This window comes from Oncorhynchus gorbuscha, linkage group LG07, assembly GCF_021184085.1.
Source record: "Oncorhynchus gorbuscha isolate QuinsamMale2020 ecotype Even-year linkage group LG07, OgorEven_v1.0, whole genome shotgun sequence".
In the NCBI taxonomy this organism is placed as follows: Eukaryota; Metazoa; Chordata; class Actinopteri; order Salmoniformes; family Salmonidae; genus Oncorhynchus; species Oncorhynchus gorbuscha.
This window is the reverse complement of record NC_060179.1, coordinates 44778828-44796547: the sequence shown is the minus strand read 5'-3', so window position 1 is coordinate 44796547 and position 17720 is coordinate 44778828. Positions and strand designations below refer to the sequence as shown.

The 17720-nt window shown below is 43.6% G+C and overlaps 1 protein-coding gene across 1 annotated transcript in view; it reads right to left on the bottom strand.

The window, feature by feature from the left end:
• LOC124039908 (MAGUK p55 subfamily member 2-like) overlaps window positions 1-17720 on the bottom strand; it is a 113570-nt gene that overhangs the window by 79028 nt on the left and 16822 nt on the right. The window contains exon 2 of the mRNA XM_046356458.1: window positions 13783-13864. Coding sequence (XP_046212414.1) covers window positions 13783-13813 — 31 coding nt within the window. The 5' untranslated portion in view covers window positions 13814-13864. The remainder of the gene's footprint in view (window positions 1-13782; window positions 13865-17720) is intronic.

Here is a 17720-nt window from a genome sequence, read left to right as displayed (position 1 = left end):
GAGCGAGCAGCGCCGGCTCGTTCCACTCACTAGAGGCAGCAAGAGTGCGAAACTCAATAGAATAATCCGTTATGGACCGTTCACCTTGGCATAAGGAAGCCAGGGCCCTAGAAGCCTCCCTACCAAAAACTGAACGGTCAAAAACCCGAATCATCTCCTCTTTAAAGTTCTGGAACTTGTTAGAGCAATCAGCCCTTGCCTCCCAGATAGCTGTGCCCCATTCTCGAGCCCGGCCAGTAAGGAGTGAAATGACGTAAGCAACCCGAGCTCTCTCTCTAGAGTATGTGTTGGGTTGAGAGAGAAAACAATCTCACACTGCGTGAGAAAGGAGCGGCACTCAGTGGGCTGCCCGGAGTAGCAAGGTGGGTTATTAACCCTAGGTTCTGGAGGCTCGGCAGGCCAGGAAGTAACAGGTGGCACGAGACGTAGACTCTGGAACTATCCAGAGAGGTCGGAAACCTGAGCGGCCAGGTTCTCCACGGCATGGCGAGCAGCAGACAATTCCTGCTCGTGTCTGCCGAGCATGGCTCCTTGGATCTCGACGGCAGTGTAACGAGCGTCTGAAGTCGCTGGGTCCATTCCTCGGTCGGTTCCTTCTGTCATGCAGGTGAAAGAGGACCCAAAAGCGACTTGGCGAAAACAGAGTCTTTAATCCAGTAAAGTAAATACAAACAAAAAACACAACTTTCACTCGAAATGACGAGGACAAACTGGAGACTCGATCTTGAACAGCAGGTGAACAGCAGGTTGCCTCGGGAAGGCACTTGAACCAGACAGACTCAGACACCTGCTCACCACGCAGCATCTGAGGAAAACACGACACGACAGGGCGATACACAAACACAGCACGGTGAATTCTAGACAAGGAACCGACAGGACAGGAACGGAACACAAAGGAAGAAATAGGGACTCTAATCAGGGGAAAGGATCGGGAACAGGTGTGGGAAGACTAAATGATTGATTAGGGGAATAGGAACAGCTGGGAGCAGGAACGGAACGATAGAGAGAAGAGAGAGCGAGAGAGTGAGAGAGGGAGGGGGAGAGAGAGGGATAGAAAGAGGGAAAGAACCTAATAAGACCAGCAGAGGGAAACGAATAGAATGGGAAGCACAGGGACAAGACAAGATAATAAATGACAAAACATGACAAGCGCACAATTTGATAACATGCAATAATGTTCTAATCCAAATGCTGCAGACCAAAGACGATCAGTTAATAAACACAATGACGATGTTTGGTTGACAGCTCAGCCGAACTCATTGAAGTTGGTGAAGATGGAAATATTGATTTCTAAGCAAGCTGAGGAAATCTCACCAAAGAATCTCTCACTCTGTACTCAAGACCTCCACCTGCACACCCTGAAAGATAAGTATGAGGCCAAACGGAGCATGTGTGACACTCATGTATCTGAAATAAGTACTTTAAGCGCCCAAGTGGACTCTGCTATGCAGCAGAATACCACCCTTAGGCACCATCTGGAGGAATTCCAGAACAGTCACGCACTACAGCGTGACTACCCAATCATGCAACCGGAGCTTGGTACACAAATGGGTGAAGACGAAAGAAGGTTTCAGACTTTGCCTCCCTCAGGTGTCCCTCAGTCATCTCCTCTCTGCCATTTGGCACAGAGTAATATGCAGCCTCCTCGCCAACAAAGCCAAAGCTTGGCTTCTCCTCTTGGCCTTTCAGCCACAATTTCCCCACTGGAAGAAGACAACAATATCTGCCCACTTGGCAGGGAACGCCTTGACAAACTCGGCAAAAGCTTCTACACCTTTGACCCTGTTCCAGGTAAGCTAATGCTATGGGTTCTGACAGGCTTTACATGTTGAAGCGAATGTCGATTAGACACATGACAATAAATTTGTCTACAACAGCAACACGTGCAAAATGACTACACTAATCTTGATATGGCTTTGAAAATAGAATTCAATGGTTCGGCGACTCGCTAACAAGACAGTTGCTGCCCAAAACTGTGTCGTGACGTTGCTATCATTAATGCAATGATGGCTATTCATTGAATAATTACATAACACATTCAACTATTATGCAATTAAATTTATCATATAACAATTCATTAAGTAGTAATCTGGGGCACCACAGGAAAAGTTTATTTACTGAGTTACCATTTCCCAAATTAACTCCAAAATATCAGAATATCTCGATTTACTATCCGTCATCCATCAATCATTTGCTCCTATTTCAGTCTCATTCTGAATGTAGTAATGTCCTACAAATCTGCACAAACCCTGGTGTCCATGATGAATCAGTTTACACAAATTGGCTTAATTATTTATTTAATAACTAATGAAATAATCCCACAGAAATACATAAACACACACACAGTATAGTACTGAATATTAACATAATGCAATGAAAAGTCCCTAGTGGGGAGAAAACGATATGACGGCTGGTTACACAATGTAAGGGGGTGGGGCACGAAAGAACGGGAGGAGGAGAGACAAAGGAATTCAACTATCGTACATACAGTTGAATAACACGCTCATCGTAAATATGGATATTTAGCACCCTAACAACCGCTCATTCGTATTTAGAAATGCAACACATATTTACACTTCTATGTCTTTGTCGTCTCTCTCTGTTGAAAACGGCCGATCAGTCTGTGGAGTCAGTCGTCAAAAAGTCTCTGGTTGTGTAAGTCTCTGGTTGTCCAGAGGTCACCATGTCCTTTGTAGTTGTAGTAGGCTGGTTTCAGAGTATCTGTTAGAATGGCTCTTCCAGAGGTGTACCATGCGGTGTTTCTGCGGGCCTTGTCCTTCACTGTTTGTTTAGAATAAATACCCTAGATATAACTATAGGGGTGAACGGAAATTGTTCTTTATCTCTTGTCCTAGGCTAACAGTGCATAAACATCTGCAGACTAAATGTTCCTGTGTATTCTTCTTCTTCTTCATCGAGAGAGAAAGAGTTTCAGAGAGTCTTACCATTTTCTGGTATTGTAGTTTCAAACCATTTTGCCATATCCAGCTCGCCCTGTACTTCGGCTGGTCTTTTAAAACATTTCTCAGCAGTGTAGCCACCGCTTCACGCTGTCTGGTCTGGTAGAGATTTTCTTCTTCTCTGTTGAAAGTTTCAGAGTTTCTAACCATTTCGTACCTTTCAGCTCATGCTGTCGGTCACGCTGGTCTAATGTAGAGTCTAACCATTTTACATGTCCGGTTTACCGTTCGTATACTGGTCTATAGAGAGTCCATTTCAACGTGTGGATGGTCCTTTCTCTGGTCTAATCTACATTTCGTTAGCGGTCCTTTTATGCCCTCGCCTTGGAGGGTGGTTCCATCACATTGCCAAGGTCTGTGCTCATTTGGGCGTGGTTACTGACTGTGTAAAACTTTACATGAAAAACAATTATCTCATTTAGAAGGCTAAAATCATATTTAATCTTCTAACAAATAATTTCATATTTAATCATATGAGATCCACAACGTTTAGATGTAAATCTGATAACTGAGATGTATACATTTGTAGAGTTACCACTATTTGGTTATACCATCCTTATTGATATCCAAAACAACAACTGATCTGACATAATTGTCCTTTAAGTCCCTCCTGACCAATTTCCACATCGTTTGTGTTGGGAATAACCTTTTGATGTTACAGTACTGCAAAGTCTCTCAGGGGTAACAAAGGGATTTTTAACTTCTATTCCTGCAGAGTGGAAGAGAGAGTACCTGCAAGATATTTATGACCCGGTTGTTAACTTCTTTGGGGTAGGGGGCAGTATTGGGTAGCTTGGATGAAAAACGTGCCCAAATTAAGCTGCCTGCTACTCAGCCGTAAAAGCTAGAATATGCATATAATTAGTACATTTGGATAGAAAACACTGAAGTTTCTAAAACTGTTTGAATGATGTGTGAGTATAACAGAACTCATATGGCAGGCAAAAACCTGAGAAAAAATCCAACCAGGAAGTGGGAAATCTGAGGTTTGTAGTTTTTCAACTCAGCCCCCATTGACGATATAGTGGGATATTAGTTATGTTTCACTTCCCAAGGCTTCCACTAGATGTCAACAGTATTTACAAACTGTTTTGAGGATTCAACTCTAAAGGAGGGGCTCATAAGAGCTCTTTGAGTGAGTGGTCTGGCAGAGTGCCACAGCCTCTGTCTGGTGCGCTCACGTGAAAGGTAGCTATGTTCCACTTCATTTGTACAGACAAAGGAATTGTCTGGTTGGAACATTTAAAAACATCCTAAAGATTGATTCCATACTTTGTTTGGCATGTTTCTATGGGCTGTAATGGACCTTTTTGAACTTTTCATCCATTGTTCGGCGTGACCTGAACCCGCTTTTGGATTTGTTTACCAAACGCCCTAACAAAAGAAGATATTTGGACATAACTGGTGGACATTATCGAACAAATCAAACATTTATGGTGGAACTGGGATGAAGATCATCAAAGGTAAGTGAATACTTAAAATCTTTTTGGCTGCTTTGTTGTCTAAAGGCTGTACTCCGATTATTGCATGGTTTGCTTTCTCCGTGAATTAAAAAAAAAAATCTGACATAGCGGTTGCATTAAGGAGAAGTTTATCTAAAGTTCCATGTATAATAGTCCTATCTTTATCAATGTTTATTATGAGTATTTCTGTAATTTGATGTGGCTCTCTGCACAATCACCGCATGTTTTAGAACTACTGAACGTAACGCACCAATGTAAATATGAACTTTATCAAACAAAACATACATGTATTGTGTAACATGAAGTCCTATGAGTGTCATCTGATGAAGATCATCAAAGGTTAGTGATTCATTTTATTTCTATTTCTGCTTTTTGTGACTCCTCTCTTTGGCTGGAAAAATGTCTGTGTTTTTCTGTTGCTAGGTGGTGACCTAACATAATCGTTTGAGGTGCTTTCATTGTAAATCCTTTTTGAAATCAGACACTGTGGATGGATTAATGAGAATGTATCTTAACAATGGTGTAAAATACTTGTATGCTTGAGGAATTTGAGATGTTTATTGTTTTGAATTTGGCACCCTGCACTTTTACTGGCTGTTGCTGTCATGTATTGTCATGTTATGTCTTGTTCCTGTTCTTTCTCTTCACTTCGTTTCCCCCTGCTGGTCGTATTAGGTTACCTTCTCTCCCTTTCCTTCCCCCAGCTGTTCCTCATCTCCTCTAACTACCTCATTTACTCTCTCCCACCTGTTCCCTTTTTTCCCTCTGATTAGGTCTCTATTTCTCTCTCTGTTTCTGCTTCTGTCTTTGTCAGATTCTCGTTTGCTTCACCCTTGTCCCGTCCTGTCGTAATCTGCCTCTTCTTCAGAGGCTACGTGTGATCAGGTACCTCTGTCCTCTACAACCTGCGCCTACCCGGAGAGACCAGCAGTCTGTTGCCGCTAACCCTGCTATTCTCCTCTGCTGCTAGAAGGGGACTCTCCTGTATAGATCAGAGGACTATATGATTTATTTGTCGCCCTCTCTGCGGGTTGTATATTTTGTCTATCGATACATCTGAAGAGGATATATGTCTTCCCTGTGTTTGGACATTAAAAGACTCTGTTTCTGTTAAACCGCTTTTGGGTCCTCACTCACCTGCATAACAGTTGCGGGGGGGTTCCGCTAGCCTAGACAGGTTAAGTCATACAACTCTGGTGGAATAGAGAGAGGGGGAGATCTGGCTATCTGTCAGCCCTGTGTCGAGCTGATCTGGCACCTATAATCCTCACCCAAAAGGGAAAGTCAAGACTACGGTCAAACAAGCTCGGAATGAACACCCACAAGCTTACTATCATAGGCTTCGTTCAGCTTACTTTGGCCTACTCACTGAAACAGGAATGGAAGAGCTGATACCATTCCAAACAAATGTTTCTGTCAAACATGTATCCCTGCTTCATTACCTACTTGGGCCTTCAGAACTCAGAGAGATTGCGAGCACAGCTTTTGAGGCATCAAAAGTCTGCAGCGCTGCGAGCCCTGGCATCTCAGATTTGAAGTTTGAAAAAGATCACTCACTCCAGTTAGAGGGTGCATTATCAGGTACTGGAGCGTCGACGCACAACAACGGTTTCTACCATGAAACCACGATACCAATGCCCACCACGGACAAAATAACTGTAAAGTACGTCGCCAGAGAAACGACTACTGCTACAATTGACCTGATCGCTATGGCCCTGTACCCTACCCACACAAAGTGTCAGAGCACAAGGGTAACAAGGACAACACAGGGTTCAAAAAACAAACATAGACCAAAGCTTTCTAGAAGTTCTACCACGTGAAGTACTAAAGCGAGAGACATTTGAGAAAAGAGAAAAAGTGAAGTCAATATGACTAAACGTGGAATTGCTGGACAACAGGGTTAGGGTTACATTGACAATCAAATTACTCCCTGTCACGCCCTGACCCTAGATTGCTTTGTATGTTTCTATTTTTAGTTTGGTCAGGGTGTGATGTGGGTGGGTATTCTATGTTGTAGGTCTAGGTTATTTTTCTATGTGTTTGGCCAGGTATGGTTCTCAATCAGAGGCAGCTGTCTATTGTTGTCTCTGATTGAGAGCCATACTTAGGTAGCCTGTTTTCCCATTTTGATTTGTGGGTGATTATTTTCCGTTTCAGTGTTTTCACCATATCGGACTGTTTCGGTTTTCCTTTATTCTTTTGTTCGTTTGTATTCAGTATTCAGTTTATTAAAACCTCTTACAGGTACCCCCTTACTTTTTTCAATTTCCACCTGAAGACATACCCAAATCTAACTGCCTGTAGCTCAGGCTCAGAACCAAGGATATGCATATTCTTTGATTTCATTTGAAAGAAAACACTCTGAAGTTTGTGTAAATGTGAATTGAATGTAGGAGAATATAACAAAATAGATCTGGTTTAGATAATACAATGAAAAAAACATATTTTTTTTTATTTTGATTGTTTTATCATCATCTTTAAAATGGAAAAGACAAATCAAACATTCAGATAGGATGATGGGGACAATATCAGTGAAAAACATAAGAGGGCAACAGTACTTGTGCAAAGTTTCAGAATGATAACTTCCAAAATGACTGTGCTACATTACATTTATCATGAAGTCACCCAGGTGTCACACAAGTAGCCCAAATGTACCCAAGTGGCCAAATTGGTTAAGTTATACATTTTGAATGGAATAACTATATACAAAATACCAAAATGGTATTCTAACACCCCCCCCCCCCCCCGGTGTCTTTTATACTGATAACAAGTTCAAACAGGTGCCATTAATACAGGTAACGAGTGGAGGACAGAGGAGCCTCTTAAAGAAGAAGTTACAGGTATGTGAGAGCCAGAAATCTTGCTTGTTTGTAGGTGACCAAATACTTATTTTCCACCATAATTTGCAAATATATTCATAACAAAATCCTACAATGTGATTTTCTGGATTTTTTTTCTCATTTTGTCTGTCATAGTTGAAGTGTACCTATGATGAAAATTACAGGCTTCTCTCATCTTTTTAAGTGGGAGAACTTGCACAATTGGTGGCTGACTAAATACTTTTTTGCCCCACTGTATGTAGCGATCACCGTATGTTGTCAAATTTAATCCCGCTAACGGGTTTGGTGCACAGAGAGGTTAAAGGCATCATGAACACGTACCAAGCTGCACTTTGGTCTACTCCTTCTTCCACCAACGAAAAACGTTATTCCCTCTCTCACTTGAGACCCTATCCAGGGCCCACTCCATCAAAGAACAAGCCAACCGGCTTTGTCTATAATCTCTGAATCAAATGTCAAAAGCTTTGCAAGAGCCAAGTCCACTCAAAACCCGATTAGTCAATCTGTTTTCACCATGAACAGAAATGACACATCACATCGTAGCGAACAACCACTCCACTTTTTGGGGAATATGTTCACTAAACACATCTCAATGAGGGACTACCTGGAAACAGTCCTGGAGGACTGCTTAATTAATTAACCTGTGATGCAATAATTGATCCGGGCTTGACAATGTCGCTCATCTCTCAAACGTTGTTCAATGATCTCAAAAGGGCTTTGAAGCCAGCTAAATGTTGGTTAAAAATGGAATGATACGACACTGCACTTCAAGGTTTCACTCAGACTACCTCGCCTCTCACATTGAGAGTCATGCTGAAACTACACTTCCAGGGCGTATCGCTTGTTCACCCTGTGTATGTTACCAGCCTCAAATCTGTACCCCTGCTACTCGGAGCAGACTTGATCGGTTACTTCCACTAATGGATCGGAAAAACAACCAGGTATGGTCACAGGTCACAGTGCCGTCTCCACTGACCACACTGTCTGCTCCTAACGCTAGCTGCAATGCAGTCATCCACGAAGTGTATCTGTCGACAGCACACCTTGGGGAAAAAGACATTTCAAATCCTCTTGAAGCGGAATCTGACCAAAGGAGATATTACGATATCGCGTCACATTTAACTTCCTTCCTCCTTGGAGTCATGCAATACTGTAGCTGAGATGACCTTCTCTTGTCCTTCAGACACTTCCGCAAGCACTGCGGCCGTCTTAGGAATAAAAGCATCGACATGCAAAGTGTACTCTGCTTCCGATGATATATTTTCCACTTTGAAGAGGACTGAAACCACTCAAAATGTAACTAACAGCGTCAGTCCCGCAACTGACCTGATGACCCCCACTGGTGAAACACGATTTCACAGACATATGTCCTCGTCTCACTTCGCAGGTACTGGAACAGCTTCCACACGCGGACACTGTGGTGACTGACAAACACCAGGAGATTTTCGGTTGAAAGGTTACAGTTCTAATAACAACGTGGCTGCTGACAACTCATACAAAGGGTCCGAACTTTTCGGTTGTGCCTCGGACACCAACACCAACAGCTGGTGGGGGGGTCCCGCGACACAAAGGGGGAGGAATACTAGCCCAGACCCATGATGAGCCTCGTCGAGGCTGGTGGGGGGGTTGAGACTACGTACAACACTGTATGAGGCCGCCAGAGCAGGAAACAAATCTAGTTGTAAACTTCCCCATGAGAACAGAGAGGAGTGGACAGGCCCGTCGACGGGGATAACCTTAGAACACATCTGAGATATCCCTGAGGTGTACCACACTGATCGTAAAATAAGTCCAGTGGACTTTCCACCTCCAAAACAAATGGTAACAATAATCATCTATAATGCAACTAGTAAAATGCTCTAATCATGTGTCCGGGTAGGATAACATTTCAGAATAAATCGGTAGGATAACTGGTCCCCTTGAGTACCAGTACCAATGCCAGCACAGTCAGTCCAGCCACAATCAGTAAGAAGGTTAGAGATCTCACAAGTCAAATTGATATTGAGAACAGTGATAGAGGAGTTAGTAGTCACTCAGATTGCAACACGTGGAAGGGAATCTCCAGAACACTCATCTGATGGTTAACACACATGCCACTAATAAATAGAACCCTCCAAACAGGAAAAAAGTTATTAGAAGTCACGAACAATGAGCACACTGTGTACGACCGGTTGCGTGCTTAGAGAGTACTTCCGCCGTGAGGTCTCCTCCGTGGATAACATAGCTATGAAATAGACTCCATCATACCTATCACCACTACAATGGTGTAAGACACAGTGACTCGTAGTAAACCAACTACAGGCCCCCTTAACATATGTCTCGAGGTCGGCATCAATTCTTGCTGATCTCCAGGCATTGACATGAACATTTTCTGATGACGTCAGACTCATTCTGAACAGGTTGCAACCTACTTCATTCCCTTGGCATGTGCGCTTGTGTAAGCCTAAACGCACATGTACAAAGGAACATTTAATGAGGATTTATGCTAGGATCACTTAAGGGTCCGAGCAAAATACCAGCCTTAGTAAAGTTGAACATTTACCCTGAGGCCTTTGACTCTACAGCTACTGTACTCACAAGTTTCTCCCCAGAGGTCCATAGGTCATCCCTGTAGACTGTCCGAAGCTGGTGCCTTACAGCTGTAGACTTATCATGTAGTTATCAACTGAGGCTAGTGCCCTAAAGCGACACACTGCTAAGTAGTAATGCCCTAGACATTAGACACAATGCCATGATAGGGTAATTTTGGCAAGACCGTGGACGTATATAGAATACAGTCCCATTAGATGATTAAGGTGGGGTAACTAGTTTTTGTATATCTTTTGTTCATGCTTTTATTCATTTTTGTTTCATTTTTTTTGACACATAGGAAGTAAACTCAGCAAAAAAAGAAATGTCCCTTTTTCAGGACCCTGTCTTTCAAAGATAATTCGTAAAAATCCAAATAACTTCACAGATCTTCATTGTGAAGAGTTTAAACACTGTTTCCTGTGGAATGGTCGTTAAGACACTAACAGCTTACAGACGGTAGGGAATTAAGGTCACAGTTATGAAAACTTAGGACACTAAAGAGGCCTTTCTACTGACTCTGATAAACACCAAAATAAAGATGGCCAGGGTCCCTGCTCATCTGCGTGAACGTGACTTAGGCATGCTGCAAGGAGGCATAAGGACAGCAGATGTGGCCAGGGCAATAAATTGAGATGTCCATACTGTGAGACGCCTAAGACAGAGCTAATTGGAAATAGGACGAACAGCTGATCATCCTCGCACCTTTCTAGCCTACCCCACACATAAATGGTCTCAGGATGCTTTACTGTTGGCATGACACAAGACTGATGGTAGCGCTCATCTTGTCTTCTCCGGACAAGCTTTTTTCCGAATGCCCCAAACAATCGGAAAGGGGATTCATCAGAGAAAATTACTTTACCCCAGTCCTCAGCAGTCCAATCCCTGTACCTTTTGCAGAATATCAGTCTGTCCCTGATGTATTTCCTTGAAAGAAGTGTTTTTTTTGCTGCCCTTCTTGACACCAGGCCATCCTCCAAAAGTCTTTGCCTCAATGTGCGTGCAGGTGCACACACACCTGCCTATTGCCATTCCTGAGCAAGATCTGTACTGGTGGTGCCCGATCCCGCAGCTGAATCATCTTTAGGAGACGGTCCTGGCGCTTGCTGGACTTTCTTGGGCGCCCTGAAGCCTTCTTCACAACAATTGAACCGCTCTCCTTGAAGTTCTTGATGATCCGATAAATGGTTGATTTAGGTGCAATCTTACTGGCAGCAATATCCTTGCCTGTGAAGCCCTTTTTGTGCAAAGCAATCATGATGGCACGTGTTTCCTTGCAGGTAACCATGATTGACAGAGGAAGAACAATGATTCTAAACACCACCCTCCTTTTGAAGCTTCCAGTCTGTTATTTGAACTCAATCAGCATGACAGAGTGATCTCCAGCCTTAATCTTATCAGCACTCACACCTGTGTTAACGAGAGAATCACTGACATGATGTCAGCTGGTCATTTTGTGGCAGGGCTGAAATGCAGTGGAACAGTTTTTGGGGGATTCAGTTAATTTGCATGGCAAAGAGGGACTTGCAATTAATTGCAATTCATCTGATCACTCTTCATAACATTCTGGAGTATATGCAAATTGCCATCATACAAACTGAGGGAGCAGACTTTGAAAATTAATATTTGTGTCATTCTCCAAACTTTTGGCCACGACTGTATATTTGGCCTTGTGTTTTATGTTATAGTACTGCTGAAAAGGGAATTTGTCTCCCAGTGTCAATTGGAAAATTTATTTCACCTCCAGGAAAGCAGACTGAACCAGATTTTCCTCTAGGATTTTGCCTGTTCTTAGCTCTATTCCGTTTCTTTTTATCCTAAAAAAAACTCCTGTAGTCTTTGCCGATGACAAGTATACGCATAACATGAAGCAGCCACCACCATTCTTGAAAATATGAAGAGTGGCACTCAGTTGTGCTGTATATGCCCCAAATATAACGCTTTCTATTATGGACAAAAGTACATTTATTTTCCATATTTTTTGCAGTATTACAATATTTTTATTCTGTACAAGCTTCCTTCTTTTCACTCTGTAACTTACACTGAGTGCAGAGTACATTAATAACACCTTCCTAATATTGAGTCACACCCCCTTTTATCCCCAGAACAGCCTCAATTCATCAGGACATGGACTCTACAAGGTGTTGAAAGACTGCTTCCCAAGATTGCTGGATGTCGTTCATGCAGTGGACCATTGTTGATACACACAGGAAACTGTTGAGCGTGAAAAACCCAGCAGTGTTGCCGCTCTTGACACACTCAAGCCTGAAATTCACTGCTCACCTTACAGTAGGGACCTTATAGATAATTGTATGTGTGCGGTACAGAGATGGGGTAGTCTTTTAAAAAGCATGTTAAACACTATTATTGCACACAGAGTGAGTCCATGCAACTTATTATGTGATGTGTTAAGCACATTTTTACTCCTGAACTTATTCAGGCCATAACAAAAGAGTTGAATACTTATTGACTCAAGACATTTTAGCTTTTCATTTTTTAATGTAATTCAATTTTAATTCATTTGTAAATATTTCTAAAAAACATAATTGCACTTCAACATTAATGGGTATTGTGTGGAGATCAGTGGAACAAGATCTCAATTTATTCAATTTTTAAATCTAGGCTGTATAGGCTGGAAATCTGGGCATTTCAATGAGATGTTACACACAGATGTCTCAGATTCAGTGGGCCGTGACTCCTCTAGTCCTTTCCTGTGTGATGTTTCATGCTGTGTTCCTACATAAGATCCTCCTTCATACCTAGCAGTTAAGTGCAATGTTGGGTGACTCCTGTCTCTGCTTGGTTCTGCTCAAATTGCTCCCAAACTGTGTAAATGTGGAAAAGGGGGTGTGAATACTTTCTGAATACACTGTACGGGTAACAGGGTTGGCGAGTTTATTCTCAACCCACTCAGTTTTCCACCACAAAACACCAGAAAATGGCCAAAAAGAGCAGAATCAGCTCACCTGCTTTTACAATCTGATTTGACTATTTAGTTCACATATCAGGTTTGACCTTAAAATGAGGGGCATATGTATGTGAAACACTAATCACATGAAATAAATTATAATCTTCAGAAAGAACTTTATCAAAGCAACAAAATAACTATGGCTTTACAATTATGGTGACAACTAGAAGAAATCTTGGATTTTGCAGGATGCTGAAATGTGGCACTTTATAGCAAGTCTTTAATCATATTAAGATATTCATTGAATTCTCCATGTGGTCTATATTAAAGGGCACTTCATTTAATATAAAAGGCTTTTAAAATACAATATTGGTACACTATCTTTAGTTCAAATTCAAAAAGGGGCATTCATTTTGTGGAACGATCCACCCACTAGAGAAGCCTTGCCTGAAGGGCACGCACCAAGGGCAGTGTGCCTCCATTGGAGGGCAAGGAGAGCTGATAACAGACAGATCCTTCCAGCCAGCCAGATTGATAAGTCTGAGTTTGATAAGTCTGAGGCCCTAAGCAAGATTTGGTTGGATGGCCCCCCCACCTCGGAGCGAAAATATTTTAGTGGCCCCCCTCTTGACGGCAGAGAGAAAATGTTTCATGTTTAAGTTGTTTTCCTGCAATTCTAGACATTTTGCCAAGACTTATGCCATGTTAATGATATCTGAGTGAAAGTTACTAACAAAATCAATGGACTAACTTATCAATCAACGTTTATTTTGCTGTAATGTAATGGCTAATTGACTGTCAGAACAAGAGACAAACTGATGATGCACAACCAAATTTCACATTGCAACTTGCAACTTATTCTAACTCTCAACAGTAAGCTGAGACCCCGACTAAGTTCATAAAAAAAGGAGTCCCTAAGTGACCACTTATGTCGCTTAAGCGTGGAGCCACACACGTACACACACATACCTTCCTCACCCCTCTCTCTCGCTCTCTCTGTCTCTCTCTCTCGCTCTCTGTCACGATGAGGCCAAGCCACTTACCAGACTCTGAGTTGGCTGATGCCACAGGCATTTTGGAAATCTGGTACTCCCAAATCCTCTTCTCCAAATCTTGTAAGGTCAACTGGAGAGAGAAAGTGAGGGGAGGAAAGAAGGAGAAGTAGATATTTTTGACCAGTTATTGACCAGTTATCAATACAATCACCCTAAAACATCAAACAAGAGGTGAAAAGAGGGAGGGAGGGAGGGAGGGAGGGAGGGAGGGAGGGAGGGAGGGAGGGAGGGAGGGAGGGAGGGAGGGAGGGAGGGAGGGAGGGAGGGAGGGAGGGAGGGAGGGAGGGAGGGAGGGAGGGAGGGAGGGAAAGAGAGAAGGAAGGAAGTGAGGGTGGGAGCTCACAAGGGGGAGGGAGACAGGGAGTTTCTCTCACTCATGCTATTTGTGACCAGTGCCCACCCAGTGCAAATATAGTTTCCATGCCCACACATGCCCAGTCTCCTACGCCCCCACACCCCTTCCTGTAAGTGGGTAAAAGTGTCTGCTAAATTACCAAAAAGCAGACATTGAATATCCCTTAGAGCATGGTGAAGTTATTAATTACACTTTGAATTGTGTATCATTACACACAGTCACTACAAAGATACAGGCCTCCTTCCTAACTCAGTTGCCAGAGACGAAGGAAACCGCTCAGGGATTTCACCATGAGACCAACGGTGCTTTTAGAACAGTTATAGAGTTTAATGACTGTGATAGGAGAAAACTGAGGATGGCCCAACAAAATTGTAGTTCTCCACAATACTAACCTAGTTGGCAGAGTGAAAATAAGGAAGCCTGTACAGAAAGAAAATATTCCAAAACATGCATCCTTTTTGCAACAAGGCACTAAAGTAATACTGCAAAAAATGTGTCAAAGCAATTCACTTTTTGTCCTGAATACAGTGTTATGTTTGGGGTAAATCCAATACAACACATGACTGAGTACAACTCTCCATATTTTCAAGCATATAGTGCTGGCTGCATCATGTTATGGGTATACTTGTAGTCATTAGGGACTGGGTAGTTTTTCAGGATAAAAAAGAAATGTAATGAAACTAAGCACTTGTGCAATTCTAAAGGAAAACCTGGTTATGTCTGCTTTACGCCAGACACTGGGAAATGAATTCACCTTTCAGCAGGACAATGATGTAAAACAGAAGGCCAAATCTACAGTGGAGTTACTTACCGAGAAGACATTGAATGTTTCTGAGTGGCCGAGTTACAGTTTTGATTTAAATCTGCTTGTATTGTACAATCCAGGTGTGCAAAGCTATTAGAGACTTCCCTAAAAAGACTCACAGCTGTGATTATAACATGTATTAACTCTGGGGTATGAAATACTTGATATTTAATTTTCTATACATTTGCAGACATTTATAAAAACATGTTTTGACTTTTTCATTATGTAGCACTGTGTGTAGATGTGTGAGAGAAAAAAAACATTTTAATCAATTTTGAATTCAAGCTGTAACACATCAAAATGTGGAATAAGTCAAGGGGTATGAATACTTTCTGAAGGCTCTGCATACACAAACACACAGACAAATTACAGAGCTTGTTGAAAGTATGCTGGGAGCAGGCGCATATGGTAGAGCCCTGCAAGGCATTCATTTTAAGCCTACATCCTACGCAGGCCCGGCCCAGGTCTGTCCGAATAACTTTCTCCGTTAGTAAAACCATTAGCTGCTCCTCTCTGTCTGTCACTCGCTCCCTGTGCACAGCTTGCTCTGCATGAGCTCCGCTCATGGCAGCTCTGAGTCTGTGAGTATCCTTAGCAACAGCTCCGCTTGGGCTGCTCTGCTTAATGAAGAGACATGAGACAGGAGTTAGCTGCTACTTATCGTCACTCTAAACTACAACAAAATTCAAGGAACATGATTTTTCTGTCATATTTGATGAGGTTGAAGCACTTCTGACACCATGTTATGATCTTACATGACTGTACTGAGCGGCAGATCACGGGCCAATGTCTCAGCTTCAAAATGTTAGTTGCCAATTTAGTGATACCCAAGCCCTGCCCATATCCTAGTTATTGATGAAAAAAAAGGCACTGCCCGGCACTAACCCAATGTATAATTACATTTACATTACATTTAAGTCATTTAGCAGACGCTCTTATCCAGAGCGACTTACAAATTGGTGCATTCACCTTATGACATCCAGTGGAACAACCACTTTACAATAGTGCATCTAAATATTTTAAGGGGGAGGGGGTGAGAAGGATTACTTTATCCTATCCTAGGTATTCCTTAAAGAGGTGGGGTTTCAGGTGTCTCCGGAAGGTGGTGATTGACTCCGCTGTCCTGGCGTCGTGAGGGAGTTTGTTCCACCATTGGGGAGCCAGAGCAGCGAACAGTTTTGACTGAGCTGAGCGGGAACTGTACTTCCTCAGTGGTAGGGAGGCGAGCAGGCCAGAGGTGGATGAACGCAGTGCCCTTATTTGGGTGTAGGGCCTGATCAGAGCCTGGAGGTACTGAGGTGCCGTTCCCCTCACAGCTCCGTAGGCAAGCACCATGGTCTTGTAGCGGATGCGAGCTTCAACTGGAAGCCAGTGGAGAGAGCGGAGGAGCGGGGTGACGTGAGAGAACTTGGGAAGGTTGAACACTAGACGGGCTGCGGCGTTCTGGATGAGTTGTAGGGGTTTAATGGCACAGGCAGGGAGCCCAGCCAACAGCGAGTTGCAGTAATCCAGACGGGAGATGACAAGTGCCTGGATTAGGACCTGCGCCGCTTCCTGTGTGAGGCAGGGTCGTACTCTGCGGATGTTGTAGAGCATGAACCTACAGGAACGGGCCACCGCCTTGATGTTAGTTGAGAACGACAGTTTGTTGTCCAGGATCACGCCAAGGTTCTTAGCGCTCTGGGAGGAGGACACAATGGAGTTGTCAACCGTGATGGCGAGATCATGGAACGGGCAGTCCTTCCCCGGGAGGAAGAGCAGCTCCGTCTTGCCGAAGTTCAGCTTGAGGTGGTGATCCGTCATCCACACTGATATGTCTGCCAGACATGCAGAGATGCGATTCGCCACCTGGTCATCAGAAGGGGGAAAGGAGAAGATTAATTGTGTGTCGTCTGCATAGCAATGATAGGAGAGACCATGTGAGGTTATGACAGAGCCAAGTGACTTGGTGTATAGTGAGAATAGGAGAGGGCCTAGAACAGAGCCCTGGGGGACACCAGTGGTGAGAGCGCGTGGTGAGGAGACAGATTCTCGCCACGCCACCTGGTAGGAGCGACCTGTCAGGTAGGACGCAATCCAAGCGTGGGCCGCGCCGGAGATGCCCAACTCGGAGAGGGTGGAGAGGAGGATCTGATGGTTCACAGTATCGAAGGCAGCCGATAGGTCTAGAAGGATGAGAGCAGAGGAGAGAGAGTTAGCTTTAGCGGTGCGGAGTGCCTCCGTGATACAGAGAAGAGCAGTCTCAGTTGAATGACTAGTCTTGAAACCTGACTGATTTGGATCAAGAAGGTCATTCTGAGAGAGATAGCGGGAGAGCTGACCAAGGACGGCACGTTCAAGAGTTTTGGAGAGAAAAGAAAGAAGGGATACTGGTCTGTAGTTGTTGACATCGGAGGGATCGAGTGTAGGTTTTTTCAGAAGGGGTGCAACTCTCGCTCTCTTGAAGACGGAAGGGACGTAGCCAGCGGTCAGGGATAAGTTGATGAGCGAGGTGAGGTAAGGGAGAAGGTCTCCGGAAATGGTCTGGAGAAGAGAGGAGGGGATAGGGTCGAGCGGGCAGGTTGTTGGGCGGCCGGCCGTCACAAGACGCGAGATTTCATCTGGAGAGAGAGGGGAGAAAGAGGTCAGAGCACAGGGTAGGGCAGTGTGAGCAGAACCAGCGGTGTTGTTTGACTTAGCAAACGAGAATCGGATGTCGTCGATCTTCTTTTCAAAATGGTTGACGAAGTCATCTGCAGAGAGGGAGGAGGGGGGAGGGGGAGGAGG